The sequence below is a fragment of the Scyliorhinus torazame genome, chromosome 19 (assembly GCF_047496885.1).
Source record: "Scyliorhinus torazame isolate Kashiwa2021f chromosome 19, sScyTor2.1, whole genome shotgun sequence".
NCBI lineage: Eukaryota > Metazoa > Chordata > Chondrichthyes > Carcharhiniformes > Scyliorhinidae > Scyliorhinus > Scyliorhinus torazame.
This window is the reverse complement of record NC_092725.1, coordinates 145,457,382-145,475,489: the sequence shown is the minus strand read 5'-3', so window position 1 is coordinate 145,475,489 and position 18,108 is coordinate 145,457,382. Positions and strand designations below refer to the sequence as shown.

Sequence of the window (18,108 nt, the reverse complement as noted above, 5' to 3'; positions counted from 1 at the left end):
CGGGTCGGAGAATCACCGGGGGCTGGCGTGAATCCCGCCCCCGCCGGTTGCCGAAGTCTCTGGCACCTGACATTCGGCCGGGGCGGGAATCGGGCCGCGCCGGTTGGCGGGCCCCCCCCGCTCGATTCTCCGGCCCGGATGGGCCGAAGTCCCGCTGCTAAATTGCCTGTCCCGCCGGCGTGGATTAAACCACCTTTTGAACGGCGGGACAAGGCGGCGTGGGCGGGCTTCGGGGTCCTGGGGGGGGTCGCGGGGCGATCTGGCCCCGGGGGGTGCCCCCACGGTGGCCTGGCCCGCGATCGGGGCCCACCGATCCGCGGGAGGGCCTGTGCCGTGGGGGCACTCTTTCCCTTCCGCCTCCGCCACGGCCTCCACCATGGCAGAGGCGGAAGAGACTCCCTCCACTGCGCATGCGTGGGAAACTGTCAGCGGCCGCTGACGCTCCCGCGCATGCGCCGCCCGGAGATGTCATTTCCGCGCCAGCTGGCGGGGCACCAAACGTCATTTCCGCCAGCTGGCGGGGCGGAAATCCCTCCGGCGCCGACCTAGCCCCTCAATGTTGGGGCTCGGCACCCAAAGATGCGGAGCCTTCCGCACCTTTGGGGCGGCGCGATGCCCGTCTGATTGGCACCGTTTTGGGCACCAGTCGGCGGACATCGCGCCGTTTTGGGAGAATTTCGCCCCTGAACTCTACAGTTGGGCCATTCACTAAAATATTCTAATGAAACTCTGTGCCTAAGATTTTATTTTTGTTCCAGATTTAATGGCTGGTCAGCTGAAGGAAGGCGAAAATAGGTAGAACTGGGTACGTACCTTTGCACCCCGGCTTGTGGGTCGAGAGGAGTAGGGGCTGCTCACTGACCCCTCAAGCTTACTGACTTCCCTCCCCACCATCAGGCAGCCTCTTCAAGACCAGAACCCAACAAAATGGGCTCAACGCGGGCAGCACAGGGGTGGCACAGTGGTTAGCACTGCTGCCTCACAGCGCCAGGGACCTGGGTTGGCACGGTGGCACAGTGGTTAGCACTGCTGCCTCACAGCGCCAGGGACCCGGGCAGCATGGTGGCACAGTGGTTAGCACTGCTGCCTTACAGCGCCAGGGACCTGGGTCGGCAAGGTGGCACAGTGGTTAGCACTGCTGCCTCACAGCGCCAGGGACCCAGGCAGCATGGTGGCACAGTGGTTAGCACTGCTGTCTCACAGCGCCAGGGACCCGGGCAGCATGGTGGCACAGTGGTTAGCACTGCTGCCTTACAGCACCATAGACCCGGGTTCAATTCCATCCTTGGGTGACTGGCCGTGTGGAGTCTGCACGTTCTCCCCGTGTGTGCGTGGGTTTCCTCCGGGTGCTCCAGCTTCCTCCCACAGGTTAGGTGGATTGGCCATGATGAATTGCCCTTAGTGTCCAAAAGACTAGGTAGAGATACTAGGATATGCGGATGGGGTGGGGTCACGGGCCGAGGTCGGGCGTTCTTTTCAAGGGGCGCTGTCAACTCGATGGGCCGAATGGCCTCTTGCTGCACTGTCGGGATTCGATGTTTCTATGAAGCCAGTGTCTGCCTCTTGATCAAAGTATGGTTTCACCCCCCCCCAATGTCCACCCTCCCGCTAACATCCAGCTCCACACCCTGGATGTCAATCTCCTCCCCACCATTGTCTGCCACCCCCACTAATATCCTAGCTCCCCGACAGTGTCCAACTTCCACGGTCTACAACCCCCTGATGTATCAGCTCTCTGATGTCCGACTCCCCCCCCCAATGTCTAACTCCCCACCAACCCCCACTGCTATCCAGCTCTCCACAATACACATCCTCCGCCCACCCCGTGTCTGACTGGGAAGAAGAGTCAAGCTGCAAGAGGCTAAAATTATGAAATCCTTTCACTATCGGGGTAAGGAGAAGCAAGACCTTTCTCCAGGTTTTCTACCTCCAATTGAGAAGTCACTCCCCACGGCATATTGAGTGGTGTAGGAACTGACCAGGCAAGCGGCCTTCGTTACACTATTCCTGCCCGCCAATCAGTGGCCACCTCTCAACTGGCTTCTTGGATGGACAACTGACCAAAGTGGACAGGTGAGGTACAGGGTTTAAAATTCCTGGACATTATATAGCCAAGTTCAGCCCTCTTCAGCCCCGTCCACCCAATTCACAGCCAGGGTTAAAATTGAGCTGTTGTTGTTGATCCATCCTGTCACTGTTCTAAATATAACTCCTTCCCACCACATTATGACCAGAACTGTGTGCGCTGTGTCAGGTAGAGTCTGGGCGAGGTTCTCCGTTTCAGAGACTAAGTGCTGACGCCGGGACTGAAGCGGGAATTTTCCCCGGTGTCGTTGGCCATTCAGGACATGCTAATGGGCCAAAACTCTGAAACTAGTACAATTCCAACTGACCCTGGCGTCGGATTGGCTGGGGCCACCATTGGCACTGGAGACCTTGATAAGCTGGAGCTGGATATAAACTCTCTACTCCCCACACACTCTCATTCCAGTCAGGAAGATGGCCCCCACGTAGAGCAGCCCGAGGTTCTCTGACACGGAGCTGGAGGCCATGCTGGATGTGGTGGAGGAGAGGCGAGATACCCTCTTCCCCAGGGTGGGCAGGAGGTTACCGCCTGCTGATGTATAACGGGCCTGGGAGGAGGTGGCAGAGGTGATGAGCGCCATGGGCCCCACCCATCGGAGCTGTGGGTCCTGATCACCGTAGAGGGCGAGGGAGCTGACCGGCGAGTGGGAGAGAGGGCCGTATCCCAGGCAGAGATTGGCATGGGACAACCAAGTGAATCCCTAATGCATTGCGATGAGCCAATAGCAAATGCAACCACACCAACCCTACCCGGAATCTTACCATATGTCTTGTCTTTTGTCCTGCAGGATCACCATCTAATGAGGAGGGACCAGCTGGTGTACCTCACCCCCAGCTGCAACACCGTAACACCCCAGACTCCAGTCTGGGGACGACACCGACTTCTCATCACTGTTGTCACCGGCACCACCCACCCCCACCCCAGAGACTCTCACCTCAGTGGGCCATGTTACTGAAGAGGTCCTGGGACATTCTCTGGCGAATTCGCCACAGGCTGCGGTACATCAGGTGGAGGTAGGAACCCCCGAGGGGGCTGACAGTCGGCGGGAGGCCAGGCACCAGGAATTCGCCGCAATCCAGACGGGTCTCATGCCTCTGGAAAGGATAGTCCCAACAATTCTGGAGACGCAGAGCCAGAACTACAGGAGGGGGTGTCAGCGACCTTCCAGTGCCTGCAGGTGCAGTTGGGGTATCTAACTGCATTCAGGAGCAGGAGGCAGTGCTGACAATATGTGCTACCCAAGCCAACACTGAGCAGGTGGCATCCTTGGTGAAAGACTTGGGTTTGAGTTTATGGCCATGGGTTAGGATGTCCAAGGCCTGGGGCACAGTGTGCGGGCAGTGACCGAGGCACAGGGAAGGGCAGCCCTGCCACAGGCAACCATGTACCAGGCCCACACGGACATAGCTGCGGTGCTCCAGAACGTGGCCCAGTCACAAAGGGCCTTGGCTGAGGGTGTCAAGAACATTGGCCTGGGTCAGGCACAGAGGGACATGGCACAATTGCAGAGGGTGTGGCACAATCCCAGAGAGACGTGGCCAAGTCCCTGTGCTCCATGGCTGAGGGCATCGAGACCCTGGTCGAGATGAGAGCGGGTGATGTGGGTGTTGGAGAAAAGTACGGGACAGTATGACATCCTGCCCAGGGTCACCCTCGGAGATGGCAAGGGGAGGGGGCCAGAGATGTTGGGGGGGCCATGTGGTACTTTCTACTTGGTGTGTGACCCATCATCGCTCACCACCCCGATCCCAGCCCCACTCCCAACTCCCCAGAGCATCTATGGGCTTGTAACATGGAATGGCCAGCAGGCATGCAGGGATAACCCAGGCGGAGAATGGAATGGGATCCTGAAGACAGGAGTCAGACTTTGTCAAACAATGAGGAGCACAGAAGCTCATCTTCCAGCATCCCCGCTCCATGGAGCAGACCCACTGAAACTGTCAGCCCAGGACCAACACCCTGTAGTGAAGCTGGTGGGAAGCTCAGAGGGGGGTGAGAGATCTGGGGCGAAATTCTCCGTAATCGGCGCGATGTCCGCTGACCGGCGCCAAAAACGGCGCAAATCAGCCCGGCATCGCACCGCCCCAAAGGTGCGGAATTCTCCGCATCTTGAGCGGCCGAGCCCCAGCCTTGAGGGGCTAGGCCGGCGCTGGACTGATTTCCGCCTCGCCAGCTGGCGGGAAAGGCCTTTGGTGCCCCGCCAGCTGGCGCGGAAATGACATTGCCGGGCGGCACATGCGCAGGAGCGTCAGCGGCCGCTGACGGCATTCCCGCGCATGCGCAGTGGAGGGAGTCTCTTCCGCCTCCGCCATGGTGGAGACCGTGGCGAAGGCGGAAGGAAATGAGTGCCCCCACGGCACAGGCCCGCCCGTGGATCGGTGGGCCCCGATCGCGGGCCAGGCCACTGTGGGGGCACCCCCCCCGGGGCCAGATCGCCCTGCGTACCCCCCAAGACCCCGGAGCCCGCCCGCGCTGCCTTGTCCCACCGGTAAGAGAGGTGGTTTAATCCACGTCGGCGGGACAGGCATTCCAGCAGCGGGACTTCGGCCTATCCGGGCCGGAGAATCGTCGGGGGGGGGGGGGGGGGGCGCCAACCGGTGAGGCGCGATTCCCGCCCCCGCCGAATCTCCGGTGCCGGAGAATTCGGCAACCGCCGGGGACGGGATTCACGCCAGCCCCCAGCAATTCTCCGACCCGGCGGGGGGTCAGAGAATCCTGCCCCTGGGGTGAGGGGATGGAGTGAAGGGAGGGGAGACAAGGGGTGGCTATGCGGCGAGGAGAGGCGAGGTTGGGGAGAGGTGGGGGAGAGGTGGGACAAGGCTATCCGCGATGACGGCAGTGGATATTTCTTGTCGCCCAGGAGCAAACCCCTGACGCGAGGGGGCTCCGCGAAGCTGTTGGGCACCGTTGAGTGCACCAGGATGTGTGCCTGGGTATTGGGCACAGACGTGTGTGATGTGCAACTGGTAGTCACTCACCAGTTACACACTCAGGGAGTGGATGTCCTTCCTATTGATGAAGGCCACCCTCTAATGCGCCAGTGCCCATACTGGGACATATATCCCACCTATCACCCTCAGGACCTGGGGCGTGCCAGTGGTGGCAGTGAATCCCACTGCCCGGGCAGCCTGGTGGGCTCCGTCCACATTGAAGTTTAGATAGTCCGCTGCCCTGGTATATAGGGCATCCATCACAGCGGCTGTCTGAGAGATCCCAGGCAGTGAAGAGATCCCACTCAGCACCTGGAGGAGCCCGGGGTATAAACGTTCAGGGCCACCATCACCTTGACAGTCACTGGGAGCGGGTGTCCTCTCCACACACCTCCAGTTCCAGAAGCGCCGGGATCCGGCACAGCTGTCGCAGGGTCTCGCTGGTCAGCCAAAGTCTTCAGGAGCACGCTGGGTCCGGAAGCTCCTTGAAGGACAGGATGGTATCCACATGCCCTTATGCAGCACCTCCTTCACACCTCCTTCCTGGCTCGGTGGACGGCCGATGCCCCAGCCTGACTGGCTGGCCCCTGCTCCTGTTGTGCAGAGCCCACGACTAACAGCTCCTGTGCCTACAGCCTCCGAGCGTGTGCGAGGGCAGCTGGGGCCAGGGCCATTCCTGGCTGTGTGCCTACATTCATTCTCTGCAGGGGGAAAAGGAAAGACATGTTGGTATGGTGTGTATACCTGTGCCCATCCAAGTCCCACAGGCCCTGCACTGCAGCTCCACCCTCCGCATGCTACCGCCCCCCGCCACCCCAATCCAACCGCCACACCTCGGCTATTCCCACCGACACTTTACCTTCAACACTGCACCCCTGACCCCATTGGTGACTGGCACCAGAGGGGGCCCTCTAACCTCACCACCCGTCCCTGTCAACACGGGTCCGATGGTTGCCCTAACCCATGTCAGCCATATTCTCTGCCACTCCTGTCCTGCTCCCTCCAGTGGGGGCTCCAGTGGGTGTCCTCCTTGGGAGGGTCGTGTGTTACCCCGCCAGCAGGGTGGCACCGTGTTGTGGGGTGGGAGGATCACCGTGTGCTACCGACCGCCCACGTGCTCAGAGGCTTGCGTGTGGCAGGGCCTATTGATGGGGCTGGGCACCTGTTGGGACCATAGCTGCCGTGTGCTGTGGGTTCTGTCTGTCACACCCAGGCTGTGGCAAGCTGTCCAGGGCAGGATGGATGGGAGCAGGGGCGCGGTGAGCAGGCAGGGTCTGGAGACGGCTGTTGGTCCTGCAGAGTGGGCCGGCTGATGGTTTGAGTATTTAGTGAGGCCTCTGCCCTGACTGGGGCAGTGTGCCAGGGAGGGTGCCAGAGGTCACGGTGCAGGTGTCCTTTGTTTGGGGTGAGCTCTGCTGTTCCCCTGCAGTGGGTCTGAGCTTCTGATGAGTGAACTGAGGAGTGGCAGCACCTGGTGGGCCACTGATTGGTGACTGATTGAGCTTGGCCACGCCCATCCCGGTGATGGGTCAGCGGGGGTCGGAGGGTTTCCAGGGGGGCGGCCTGGGTGGGCTCCCTGATGACCAGAGGCTCTGTGAACATTTCCAGGACACAGTGAGCAGGCAGCAGAGTGAGCAGCCAGGGCCTGGAACAATGGTTGCCTCTCAGACTGCAGCAATGGGGGTCCGTGGCCGGCCACCCTGATCCCGGGTGGGGACCCCCCCGAATCCAGGGCCCGTCACCGAGTCACTCCCTGCGACGCTCCCCAGCCCTGACGGACACCCCCCCCCCCCACCCAGCGTGGCTGCCCGGCCCCTGTTTTTCGTGAACCGTGCTCGTGTCACTTCCGCCTGATGGGGGGCGGAGCATCGCGGAGGCCCGGAGAATACTGCACCAATCCCGGTTATGATACGTTAACGGACACAAATGCACGGGGTGTGGAGCGCGTTATCGTCACCAGCGGGGCTCCGGGGACTGGCGGTCAGCTCAGCGCTCAGCGCCAACCCCAATTTGCTCATTCGCCACCCTATTGTGAGATCCTCTTCCCACATCTTTATGAACCATTATTATAGTATGTTCTATTATTATTAATGATTGTAGTATGTATTCGTAAATGGAGCATGTACCTCGGTACACGTGACAATAAATCAAATCCCGTCATTGCGAGACGGAGAATCCACCCCTTTGACCCTATAACCATATTTTGTCTATCTATTTATCGAGACATTTCGAGAGATGTGAGCAATTTTCATCACAAGGATAATTTTGTAATCTGATCACCTCAGACATACTGAGAGCATCAGTGTGACCATGTGTCAATCTGCTCCTCAAACATGTCCTCCATTTCAGTATACTTCCTTCCCCACAGATCACAGAAGTAGCTCATATATTTTGCAAGATCTTTAAGTTATTATTTTATACGTTGGGAAAATAAGAAAATAACCCCCAGGTTTTCATATTGATGCATTCAAAAGATGGCACAGTCTGTGCGATTGGCTAAAATTTCCACCGGATTTTCCCGATCTATTGTTACAAATCATGGTGCAGTGGCATAAATAGTGGTTCAGACCATTTTCCTGAGATTGCTACTGAGGATGGTGGGAAATTGAGAGAAGCCACGATATCTCAAAGGTAGGCAAAGTAATGGAAAGGGTACTGAAGGATAGGATTTCTGAGCATCTGGAAAGACACTGCTTGATTAGGGATAGTCAGCACGGATTTGTGAGGGGTAGGTCTTGCCTTACAAATCTTATTGAATTCTTTGAGGAGGTGACCAAGCATGTGGATGAAGGTAAAGCAGTGGATGTAGTGTACATGGATTTTAGTAAGGCATTTGATAAAGTTCCCCATGGTAGGCTTCTGCACAAAGTAAGGAGGCATGGGATAGTGGGAAATTTGGCCAGTTGGATAACGAACTGGCTAACCGATAGAAGTCAGAGAGTGGTGGTGGATGGCAAATATTCAGCCTGGATCCCAGTTACCAGTGGTGTACCGCAGGGATCAGTTCTGGGTCCTCTGCTGTTTGTGATTTTCATTAATGACTTGGATGAGGGAGTTGAAGGGTGGGTCAGTAAATTTGCAGACGATACGAAGATTGGTGGAGTTGTGGATAGTAAGGAGGGCTGTTGTCGGCTGCAAAGAGACATAGATAGGATGCAGAGCTGGGCTGAGAAGTGGCAGATGGAGTTTAACCCTGAAAAGTGTGAGGTTGTCCATTTTGGAAGGACAAATATGAATGCGGAATACAGGGTTAACGGTAGAGTTCTTGGCATTGTGGAGGAGCAGAGAGACCTTGGGGTCTATGTTCATACATCTTTGAAAGTTGCCACTCAAGTGGATAGAGCTGTGAAGAAGGCCTATGGTGTGCTCGCGTTCATTAACAGAGGGATTGAATTTAAGAGCCATGAGGTAATGATGCAGCTGAACAAAACCTTGGTAAGGCCACATTTGGAGTACTGTGTACAGTTCTGGTCGCCTCATTTTAGGAAGGATGTGGAAGCTCTGGAAAAGGTGCAAAGAAGATTTACCAGGATGTTGCCTGGAATGGAGAGTAGGTCTTACGAGGAAAGGTTGAGGGTGCTAGGCCTTTTCTCATTAGAGCGGAGAAGGATGAGGGGCGACTTGATAGAGGTTTATAAGATGATCAGGGGAATAGATAGAGTAGACAGTCAGAGACTTTTTCCCCAGGTGGAACACACCATTACAAGGGGACATAAATTTAAGGTGAAAGGTGGAAGATATAGGAGGGATATCAGAGGTAGGTTCTTTACCCAGAGAGTAGTGGGGGCATGGAATGCACTGCCTGTGGAAGTAGTTGAGTCGGAAACATTAGGGACCTTCAAGCAGCTGTTGGATAGGTACATGGATTACGGGAAAATGATATAGTGTAGATTTATTTGTTCTTAAGGGCAGCACGGTAGCATTGTGGATAGCACAATTGCTTCACAGATCCATGGTCCCAGGTTCGATTCCGGCTTGGGTCATTGTCTGTGCGGAGTCTGCACGTCCTCCCCGTGTCTGCGTGGGTTTCCTCCGGGTGCTCCGGTTTCCTCCCACAGTCCAAAGATGTGCGGGTTAGGTGAATTGGCCAATGATAAATTGCCCTTAATGTCCAAATTGCCCTTGGTGTTGGGTGGAGGTGTTGAGTTTGGGTAGGGTGCTCTTTCCAAGAGCTGGTGCAGACTCAAGGGGCCGAATGGCCTCCTTCTGCACTGTAAATTCAATGATAATCTATGATTAATCTAGGACAAAGGTTCGGCACAACATCGTGGGCCGAAGGGCCTGTTCTGTGCTGTATTTTCTATGTTCTATGTTCTATGTTCTATCTGTTTCTCCCAGACTTTCTACATTTTTTTCATATTTTTAATCTTTTTCTTGTTAATAGGTAGCAGTAATAAATCTAATTCTGACAGCAAAAGTGTACTCTCAGCTGGTGAGGGAGTCTCCTTTGAATAAGGTAGAGGCAGAAGTTTCAATAGCGAATGGAAATCACAAGGCCAACAAATTGCTGTCTCACAGACCAACAAACGGTTCTATTGGACTTTGTTTAATTTCCGATAGATTTTGCCGTGTACGTTGCTGGAGGTATGAGATGGAAATGATGCAGCAAAGCTCTCTACAGTGCAGCAGGGGTTGGAGTGAGTGAGGCAAACTGTTTATCGCCTTAACTGATTAGACTAGTGGGTTCAATTTCAAATCACGTACAGAAAGAGTTCTACAGAGAGGGACCAAAAGGTGGAATTAAGGGAGGGAGAGGAGAATCATAGAATTTACAGTGCAGAAGGAGGCCATTCGGCCCATCGAGTCTGCACCGGCTCTTGGAAAGAGCATCCTACCCAAGGTCAACACCTCCACCCTATCCCCATAACCCAGTAACCCTACCCAACACTAAGGGCAATTTTGGACACTAAGGGCAATTTATCATGGCCAATCCACCTAACCTGCACATCTTTGGACTGTGGGAGGAAACCGGAGCACCCGGAGGAAACCCACACACACAGGGGGAGGATGTGCAGACTCCGCACAGACAGTGACCCAAGCCGGAATCGAACCTGGGACCCTGGAGCTGTGAAGCAATTGTGCTATCCACAATGCTACCGTGCTGCCCACAAAAATCGAATTGAACTTTCACCATCTGCCGCAGTGGGATTCAAACCTGGGTCCTCAGAGTATTACCTTGGGTCGCTCAATTACTAATGCAGCGACAATACCACTACACCACTGCCTCCCCAGAAGAGGCAGAAAGAAAAGTATTTTTTGGAAGAATGAGTGAATAACAAGGGGATATAGTTTAAGGTGAAAGACAGGAGGTGCAGAGGGGATTTGAGGACAAATATATTCACCAAGAGGGTGATGGGAGTCTAGAATAGACTGCCTGGGAGGGTGGTTGAGGTAGGAAAACTCATAACCTTTAAAAAGTATGTGGATGAGCACTTCAAAGATTTCAGGGCTATGGACCAAGTGCTGGGGTAAGCGTAGGTTTAGTGTAGTTTTGTTGGTGCTGACTCTATGGGTCAAAGTGCCTCTTCTGTACTGTATGACTAGAACTCCACACTTTTATACCTCAGCACCTCCACACACACTCCACACCTTTACCACCTAGAATGACAATTGCAGCACATAAATGGGAATATCATCATCAGCACACTCCCCTCCAAGCCCCACCACCATCCTGACTTGGAAATATATCGCCCTCCTCCACTGCCACTGGGTCGAAACCCTGGAACTCCCGTGCAGCATTGCTGGTACCGCCAGCAGACAGTGCCAACAGTGCCCCGTGAACGAATAGTGAAAAGATTCAGTGTCACAGAGGTTGAATGGCAGGAATTAAAACTTAGCTTGTTGTTAAAACGGGACATAGATTTGAAATGACTTCATTTAACTTTCGACAAGAACAACAATTATTTTTTTTAACATAATAAATATCCAAAGGTGTGCATCACAGAAACACAACAAAACAAAGTTTGACACCAAGCCACGGTGAGGATATGTTAAGCCAGATGTGTGAAAGCCTGGTGAAAGATGTAGGTTTTAAGGATAATTTTAAAAGGAGACAGTGAGATCGGAGGTGGAGAGGTTTAGGGAGCTTAGGGTGTGGGCAACTGGTGGCACTGCCAGCCCAGCTGGTACGGTTAGAATCCGGGATGGTCAGGAGGACTGAATTTGATGAAGATAGGTATCTCAGAGAGTGGTGTGGAGGAGATCGCAGAGATAGGGAGGGGCAAGGTCATGTAGGGATTTGAATAAAAGGAAGCAAATATTTTAATCAAAACATTGTTCGGCTGGAAGCCAAGATTGGACAGCGAGCGCAGAGGTAATGCCGTAGACCAGACTGATCACAAATTAAACAGTTTTAGATTACCTAAAGTTTGTGGAGGTTCGAGTTTGGGAGAGCAGCCCAAACATGTTGGATTTGCCAAGTCAAGAGGTAAGAGAGGAATAAATGAGGGTTTCATTAGCAGTTGAGCTGAGGCAGGGTGAAGTCAGGAAATGTTACGAGAATGGAAAACTTTGTGATAGTACAATGATGTGGTTGAAAGCTTATTTCAGAGTCAAATATGATTCCAAGTTTGCAAACAGATCGCGTGCGGTGGAGGCAGCTTCAGTCGAGACATCCAGTGGCGAATTCGACTGTTATTTGAAAAAGAACAACGTGCGTGGCTATGCTGAGAACTCAGGAGAATGACACCAAGTAAATTGATCATTTGGAGAGCCAGGGCCGACACAATTGGCCAATTGGCCTCCTTCCGCACTGTAACAATGTAATTCTGTGATTCCGAGTGTTTTAACGTCAGACTGTTACCGGAGAGAGGCATGAGGTTGGCAGCTGGGGAACAGAGTGGAACAGGAATGGAAGGCTTTATTTACATTTAGATACTAACTAACATATCTTCCCATATTTAATTGGTGAAAGTTCCTGCTCACCCAGTACTAGATGGTGGAAATTTCCGCCCCGCCAGCTGGCGCGGAAATGACATCTCGGGGCGGCGCATGCGCGGGAGCGTCAGCGGCCGCTGACAGTTTCCCACGCATGCGCAGTGGAGGGAGTTTCTTCCACCTCCGCTATGGTGGAGACCGTGGCGGAGGCGGAAGGGAAAAAGTGCCCCCACGGCACAGGCCCGCCCGCGGATCGGTGGGCCCCGATCGCGGGCCAGGCCACCGTGGGGGCACCCCCAGGGGCCAGATCACCCCGCGCCCCCCCCAGGACCCCGGAGCCCGCCCACGCCGCCTTGTCCCGCCGTTCAAAAGGTGGTTTAATCCACGCCGGCGGGACAGGCAATTTATCAGCGGGACTTCGGCTCATCTGGGCCGGAGAATCGAGCGGGGGGGCCCGCCAACCGGCGCGGCCCAATTCCTGTCCCCGCCGAATATCCGGTATCGGAGACTTCGGCAACCGACGGGGGCAGGATTCACGGCAGCCCCCGGCGATTCTCCAACCCGGTGGTGGGTCGGAGAATGACGCCCCACATCACAGTAACTTCATTTGAAGCCTACTTGTGACAATAAGCGATTTTCATTTCATGTCATAAGTGTGCGATACAAAGTGACCTGTGGCATTAACCGGTGATATCGACCATGTTGAGTTTAAGTGTTCGAAACACAATGCTGTTTCTGGAAATGACAAGAGGCGAACGCTGAAGTTAGCTGTGGTGACACTGTCATAAAAGCACAGCTCAGCTCCTCCCCTGCAATTGGTCATTCTGTCGCTTTAGGATTTGCTTGGTGGTTTTATCTTTTGCTTTTTATATTCCAGGATGATGATGGCATTGTGCCATTTTAACTAAAGTGGGAGAGAGGGGATTGAGAACATTTCATCTTTGCAAATAGCAGCAATTTATAAAATTGATGTGAAGTTAGAAAAAGTGACCTGTGGATGTCGTTTCCCGGCACTCTACCCACAATGTGAGAGGTGCAGGGGGAGATTTTCAGTGGTCTGTTGGGTGGAAACACAGCCATTGACCTGAACGTTTCTGGGAAGACTTGACTGCCTCATTTCAGTCAACACAAAACAAAAGGGACATTCCACAAACAACCTGTTTAAAGCCATTTTCAGTGATTTCAAATCGGGTTACTCAGATGTGGTGGATTGGTTCACAGATGCAGTACAGGACGTTTCCTCTGGTTGTTGAGCCGACAACCAAAGATCATGGAATAGAATAACGGGCAGCACGGTAGCATTGTGGATAGCACAGTTGCTTCACAGCTCCAGGGTCCCAGGTTTGATTCCCGGCTTGGGTCACTGTCTGTGCGGAGTCTGCACGTTCTCCCCGTGTGTGCGTGGGTTTCCTCCGGGTGCTCCGGTTTCCTCCCACAGTCCAAAGATGTGCAGGTTAGGTGGATTGGCCAAGATAAATTGCCCTTAGTGTCCAAAATTGCCCTTAGTGTTGGGTGGAGGTGTTGACTTTGGGTAGGGTGCTCTTTCCAAGAGCCGGTGCAGACTCGATTGGCCGAATGGCCTCCTTCTGCACTGTAAATTCTATGATAATCTATGAAACGGGCCGGACATTCAGGACTGGGATGAGGAGTGATTTCCTCACTTGGAGGCTGGTGAATCTTTGGAATTCTCCATCCGCGAGGGCTGCGGAAGCTCAATCATTGAGCATGTTCAAGACAGAAATAGATAGATTTCTGGGTTATTAATGACAGGAAGGGATATGGGGGTATCGCAGGAAAGTGGCCTTGAGGATCGTTAACAGCCGTGATCGAACTGAATGGCAAGACTGGCTGGGCTGGGCTGAATGGCCTACTCCTCTATATTCCTAATAAAATGCTATCTTTGTGATCAACCCCGTTTTCCATTGTATTAAACAAACCTTACCAAATGAACACTTACATATATCAAACAATATTTTTAAATGGAAATTTTATTTGATAAAGTTACATTTTAAAACATTGCCTGGTTGCGCTGATTCGTGGCAGATCTTGCATTCAGAAATAGACAAGTGAGTTTGGGTGGAGACTCGGGGTAAAGAAGAGACTTTTCAAAATGGGTGCAGTCTGGGTGGCACGATGGCCCAGTGGTTAGCACTGCTGCCTCACGGCGCCGGTTTCCCAGGTTCGATCCCGGCCCCGGGTCACTGTCCGTGTGGAGTTTGCACATTCTCCCCATGTCTGCGTGGGTCTCAAAATCCAAAGATGATGTGCAGGGTAGGTGGCTTGGCCACGCTAAATTGCCCCTTAATTGGAAAAAAATAATTGGGTACTCTAAATTTACATTAAAAAATGAGTGAAATTTGGGTACAATATGCACCAGAATCACTGACTGTTCACAAAGCAGAAACTCTATTCCAAATAATTCGAGAATAACCACAAAGTTAACAAAAATAAATATTCATGAAGTCAGATCACATCTTACAAAATAATTGCCAAGCACAGTGTGAAAAAATCTCAAACTGGTTCATGTCTCCTCTTCATGACCATGGAGAACAAGAACAGCTTATTCACTGAAAATATTCTGATATGTGACTGTTTCTAACCTAGGTCTCCGTTCAGAACAGGCTTCAGGCCTACCCGCACAGTTCAGTGGGGAACCAGGAGTGTGCAGTCCAGCAAAGCACCCTCCTTAACATCGAGCAAGAAAACTCAGCCGTAACGGGAGCTGTGGATCATCTCCCTGAGACATTACTGCAGTGCCAACAGATTGTGAACCTCATAGTGCTCCCTGTGAAAACGGACAAGCTGGACACCCCTCAGAATGAGACGCCTACTCACCAAACGGGGACAGAAACCAACTCCGCGAGCTCCACACCTCGCAAACTGAAAGAAGACAGGCTTCAAGGAACACCCGTGAAAACCGCTCATCAGCCACCCCTGCCACCTCCACCCCCACCCTACAACCACCCTCACCAGTATTGTCCTCCCAATCCTTTTGTACGCAGGCGTAGGTACTCCAGTGGATCACGGAGCTTAGTGTAGTCGGCCTCACACAAAACATTCTTAAAGCCAGATCAAGTCTGTTTTTATTTCACGGGTTCTTAGCCAATGAAAACTCCATCTGTCATTTTCCTCTGTCTGCATTATTCAGATGGTAACCTTGCCCTGTTCTTAGCACAGTGACTCAGATCTCTGATGGGTTGTCAAATTGTACATACTGTGTAAATAATGTTTTAATTTTTGAATGTTTTCCATGCCAAGCTATCTCTCCCTTGCCTCTAATTCCCATTGCCTAAATTTCTGCGCTGAATGCATCAATGAAGAAGGCATGGTCGATTCTGTGACCAGCTTCAATGCAAATACTTGGTTGATCTATCAGAAGATGTATTTGAATGGTGTGTGGGTTACTCCCTCACTTCCCTCCCTCTGATCACCCGACACTTGCCCGAGACTGGGCAACCTGCTGAACCCTCAGTCGGTCAGACTATAATGCTCATCATCGCAATTTACTACTTCATTTAATACTCAGCAATTTGTTTGTGTTTGATTAACAAATGAGCGTGGGTATTTTAAACCTGCTTCATCGCCAGTCTGTGCGCAGTATATGGTAAAACTGTTTAGAAATTTAGGGGTTAAGATTCCAGGATTCATTAGTCATCCCTCAGCAGAACAACCCTGTACCTGAGAAATCAAAATGGACTTTTCCTGGCTTGAAGACAGAAACACCCAGGAAACAACTTCCCGAGTGCAGACTACTCATTTCCTCATGCACCTCGTGTTTGGTAAACATTTGATGAGAATTGTGTATCTTTGGAAGACAAGTACACAGCTTTGATAACTTCCAGATTGTAAAACTCACCTAATGTAAAGGCTGCTTTGATGGAAACATTCCCATGTTACTGTAGATAATCCAAATTCACAGATTGCATTGACCATCATTGCTGTTAATAAGCTTTTGGTAGGTTAAAGAAAGCAGAGTAAGTTTTTATATTGAGTTTTCATGCACAGCTGTTTTTAAATGTATCTGAATTTATAGATCACTTCAGTTTAGAATAGAATCTTCAGGAATTTTATATTTTCTTTTGTCACCATTTTGATTGGTTGGAGTACCTCGCTCATCGCATCCGCAATGTAGATAATACAACAATAGAGCAACATCTGACGGAAAGATTAAAAGGTTTAAACAGTTGCATTGTGTTTCAAAGAACAGTGGGTGAAGCAATGGAACTGGAATAGAGATTCTGCAGTAGAGGCCTCTGTAATGGAAACGATTTTCATTGGGATGCACATGTCAGTGCATTCAGAAAACAAACTCTTATCATGATGAAGCACCATGGTGCTCCTCGTCAAAGTATTGGTACTTGTTGCTTCAAGTATTCTTTTGGAGTGAAATAACACTGGTCACGTTTGACTTTACATATTGTTCGATAGTGTTGTAAAAAATACTTTAATGAAAGCCCTCCAGGATCTCAGTAATGTGGATTGTCACATAGATAACTTTGAAAGAAGTATGATATTTGGTCCGATAATGCACACTTTTCATTGAATCACAATTTAGTCTCTTAACAACTGGCAACTCTACCATTTCAGTATAAAACCGATACTCCACATTGACAGTATTTTTCAGTCCATGGTTCAGTATGTGCTAGAATAGGCTGTGTGTTTGAAAATCACTGTTGGTGCATCTGACCTACATTTAGACAGTTGTAACTTGTGTAATATATATAAGAACAGGAAGATAAGTAAAACTATTTTTGTGGGATCTGATCGAATTTTGAACATTTCACATTGTGTCCTCACTACTCCACATTTATGCCAAGGTTTGTATATCCCAGTAATTGCTATGTGACCAGACCTACTGAACTGATTTTTCTCTTTGTCCATTACTGTGTGTGCTTTGGCTGTTGCTGCAGATCCGAGTCCATCACTTCCGTTTTCATTTTATTTTCTGCCCCTTTTAAAATTTCTGTTCCACTTACCTCTCCAAGGCCCTTCGTTTCATGCTGCCTCTTTCATTTCTCCCCTCTCACATTCTCGATCTGCTCTCCCAAATCTCTACCCAAACCAGGCACCACTATGCAATCTTCCTTTTCTACTGATTCTGTCCCAAGCTTGACTCCCTCTTGGGCAAGCCTACAACTTTCCTCTGCGCCTCTCTTGGCATCCTACATTGATCCACTACGTATGGATAGCAATTCCAGTTGCACCATCTTACTCTCTCACCAACCCTCCCATCCAGTGCACCCACTGAGGTCTAGTCTTGCCAATTTCCTTCCTATTCAACTCACCTCTCCCAGTGCCAGTCCTGTGAACTTTGACAAGTCAAAGCCTCCGTGGCCTCTGAAATAAGGAGTTAAGTAAGTATCAAGGTGTCATCATCCTTCAGAAGTCTCCATTAAGGCCGTGATGGCAATACAATACTATACAAAGTAAGGTAATGGATGGCAAAGTCCTTGTTCACAGGTGAATGGACATTCTGTTGTGGAAAATATCTTATGGTTCATCTGTTTCAGAATGTCACTTTTGGTTTTGGAAATTAAAGTTTTGACTGTGATGAATGAGGGCATCTGGTACAGGAACTGATGAGAAATCTGATGAGAATTCACCAAGCCTGGAGGTTATTCCACTTAAACTGGTGAGGGCCAAGTTAATGTAAGAGACCAACAGCGAGCAAGGCAGGTGAACTCATTTAGCTAGAGAACTGGGGACATGTCTGCAGTTATTCCAGTAATGGGTTAAGAATTAAGGAAAGCTTTGGAATTGAAAGGTAGTTAATTTGCATTTTTACCCGGGGAACAGGCTGTTTATGTCACATTGCCATGGGGATGGGTGGTGCTTAGTGAGAGTCGTGCTCTGAGTTTATCTTTGGGAATTCAGTTAGGGCGTAGCCAGCAGGCAAGACTGGTTGATGCTGAGAAAAGCGGCTATGAGACTATCAGCTTTTGGGTCTTATGTAGCTGGTGGGTCCTTGGAAGTCGAGAGATGAAGAAAGACCTGAGGCAGAGTAAATGCTAAATCTATCATCCATGATGCAGCCTGTGATTGAGAGCTTACTTTGTATAGTATTGTATCGCCACCACGGTCTTAATGGAGACTTCTGAAGGATGATGACACCTTGCTACTTACTGAGCTCCACTTTCAATAAGACAATTTGGAAAGGGGAAAAATGACGGTTTGTTTAGTTGGAAACTGAAAGAAGAAATTGACAGTAATTCCCAA

General features: G+C 51.2%; 1 protein-coding gene across 3 annotated transcripts in view; it reads left to right on the top strand.

Annotated features, from left to right (window-relative positions):
* The window catches only part of iqsec3a (IQ motif and Sec7 domain ArfGEF 3a), a 738,133-nt gene extending 722,055 nt beyond the window's left edge, over positions 1-16,078 (top strand). For 2 of the 3 annotated variants that reach the window (XM_072485388.1, XM_072485387.1), the window contains one exon: positions 14,497-16,078. In XM_072485388.1, the coding sequence (XP_072341489.1) occupies positions 14,497-14,931 (435 nt within the window). In that variant the 3' untranslated portion in view covers positions 14,932-16,078. The remainder of the gene's footprint in view (positions 1-14,496) is intronic. The other variant, XM_072485389.1, reaches the window with a different exon arrangement.
* Positions 16,079-18,108: the final 2,030 nt, after the last annotated feature.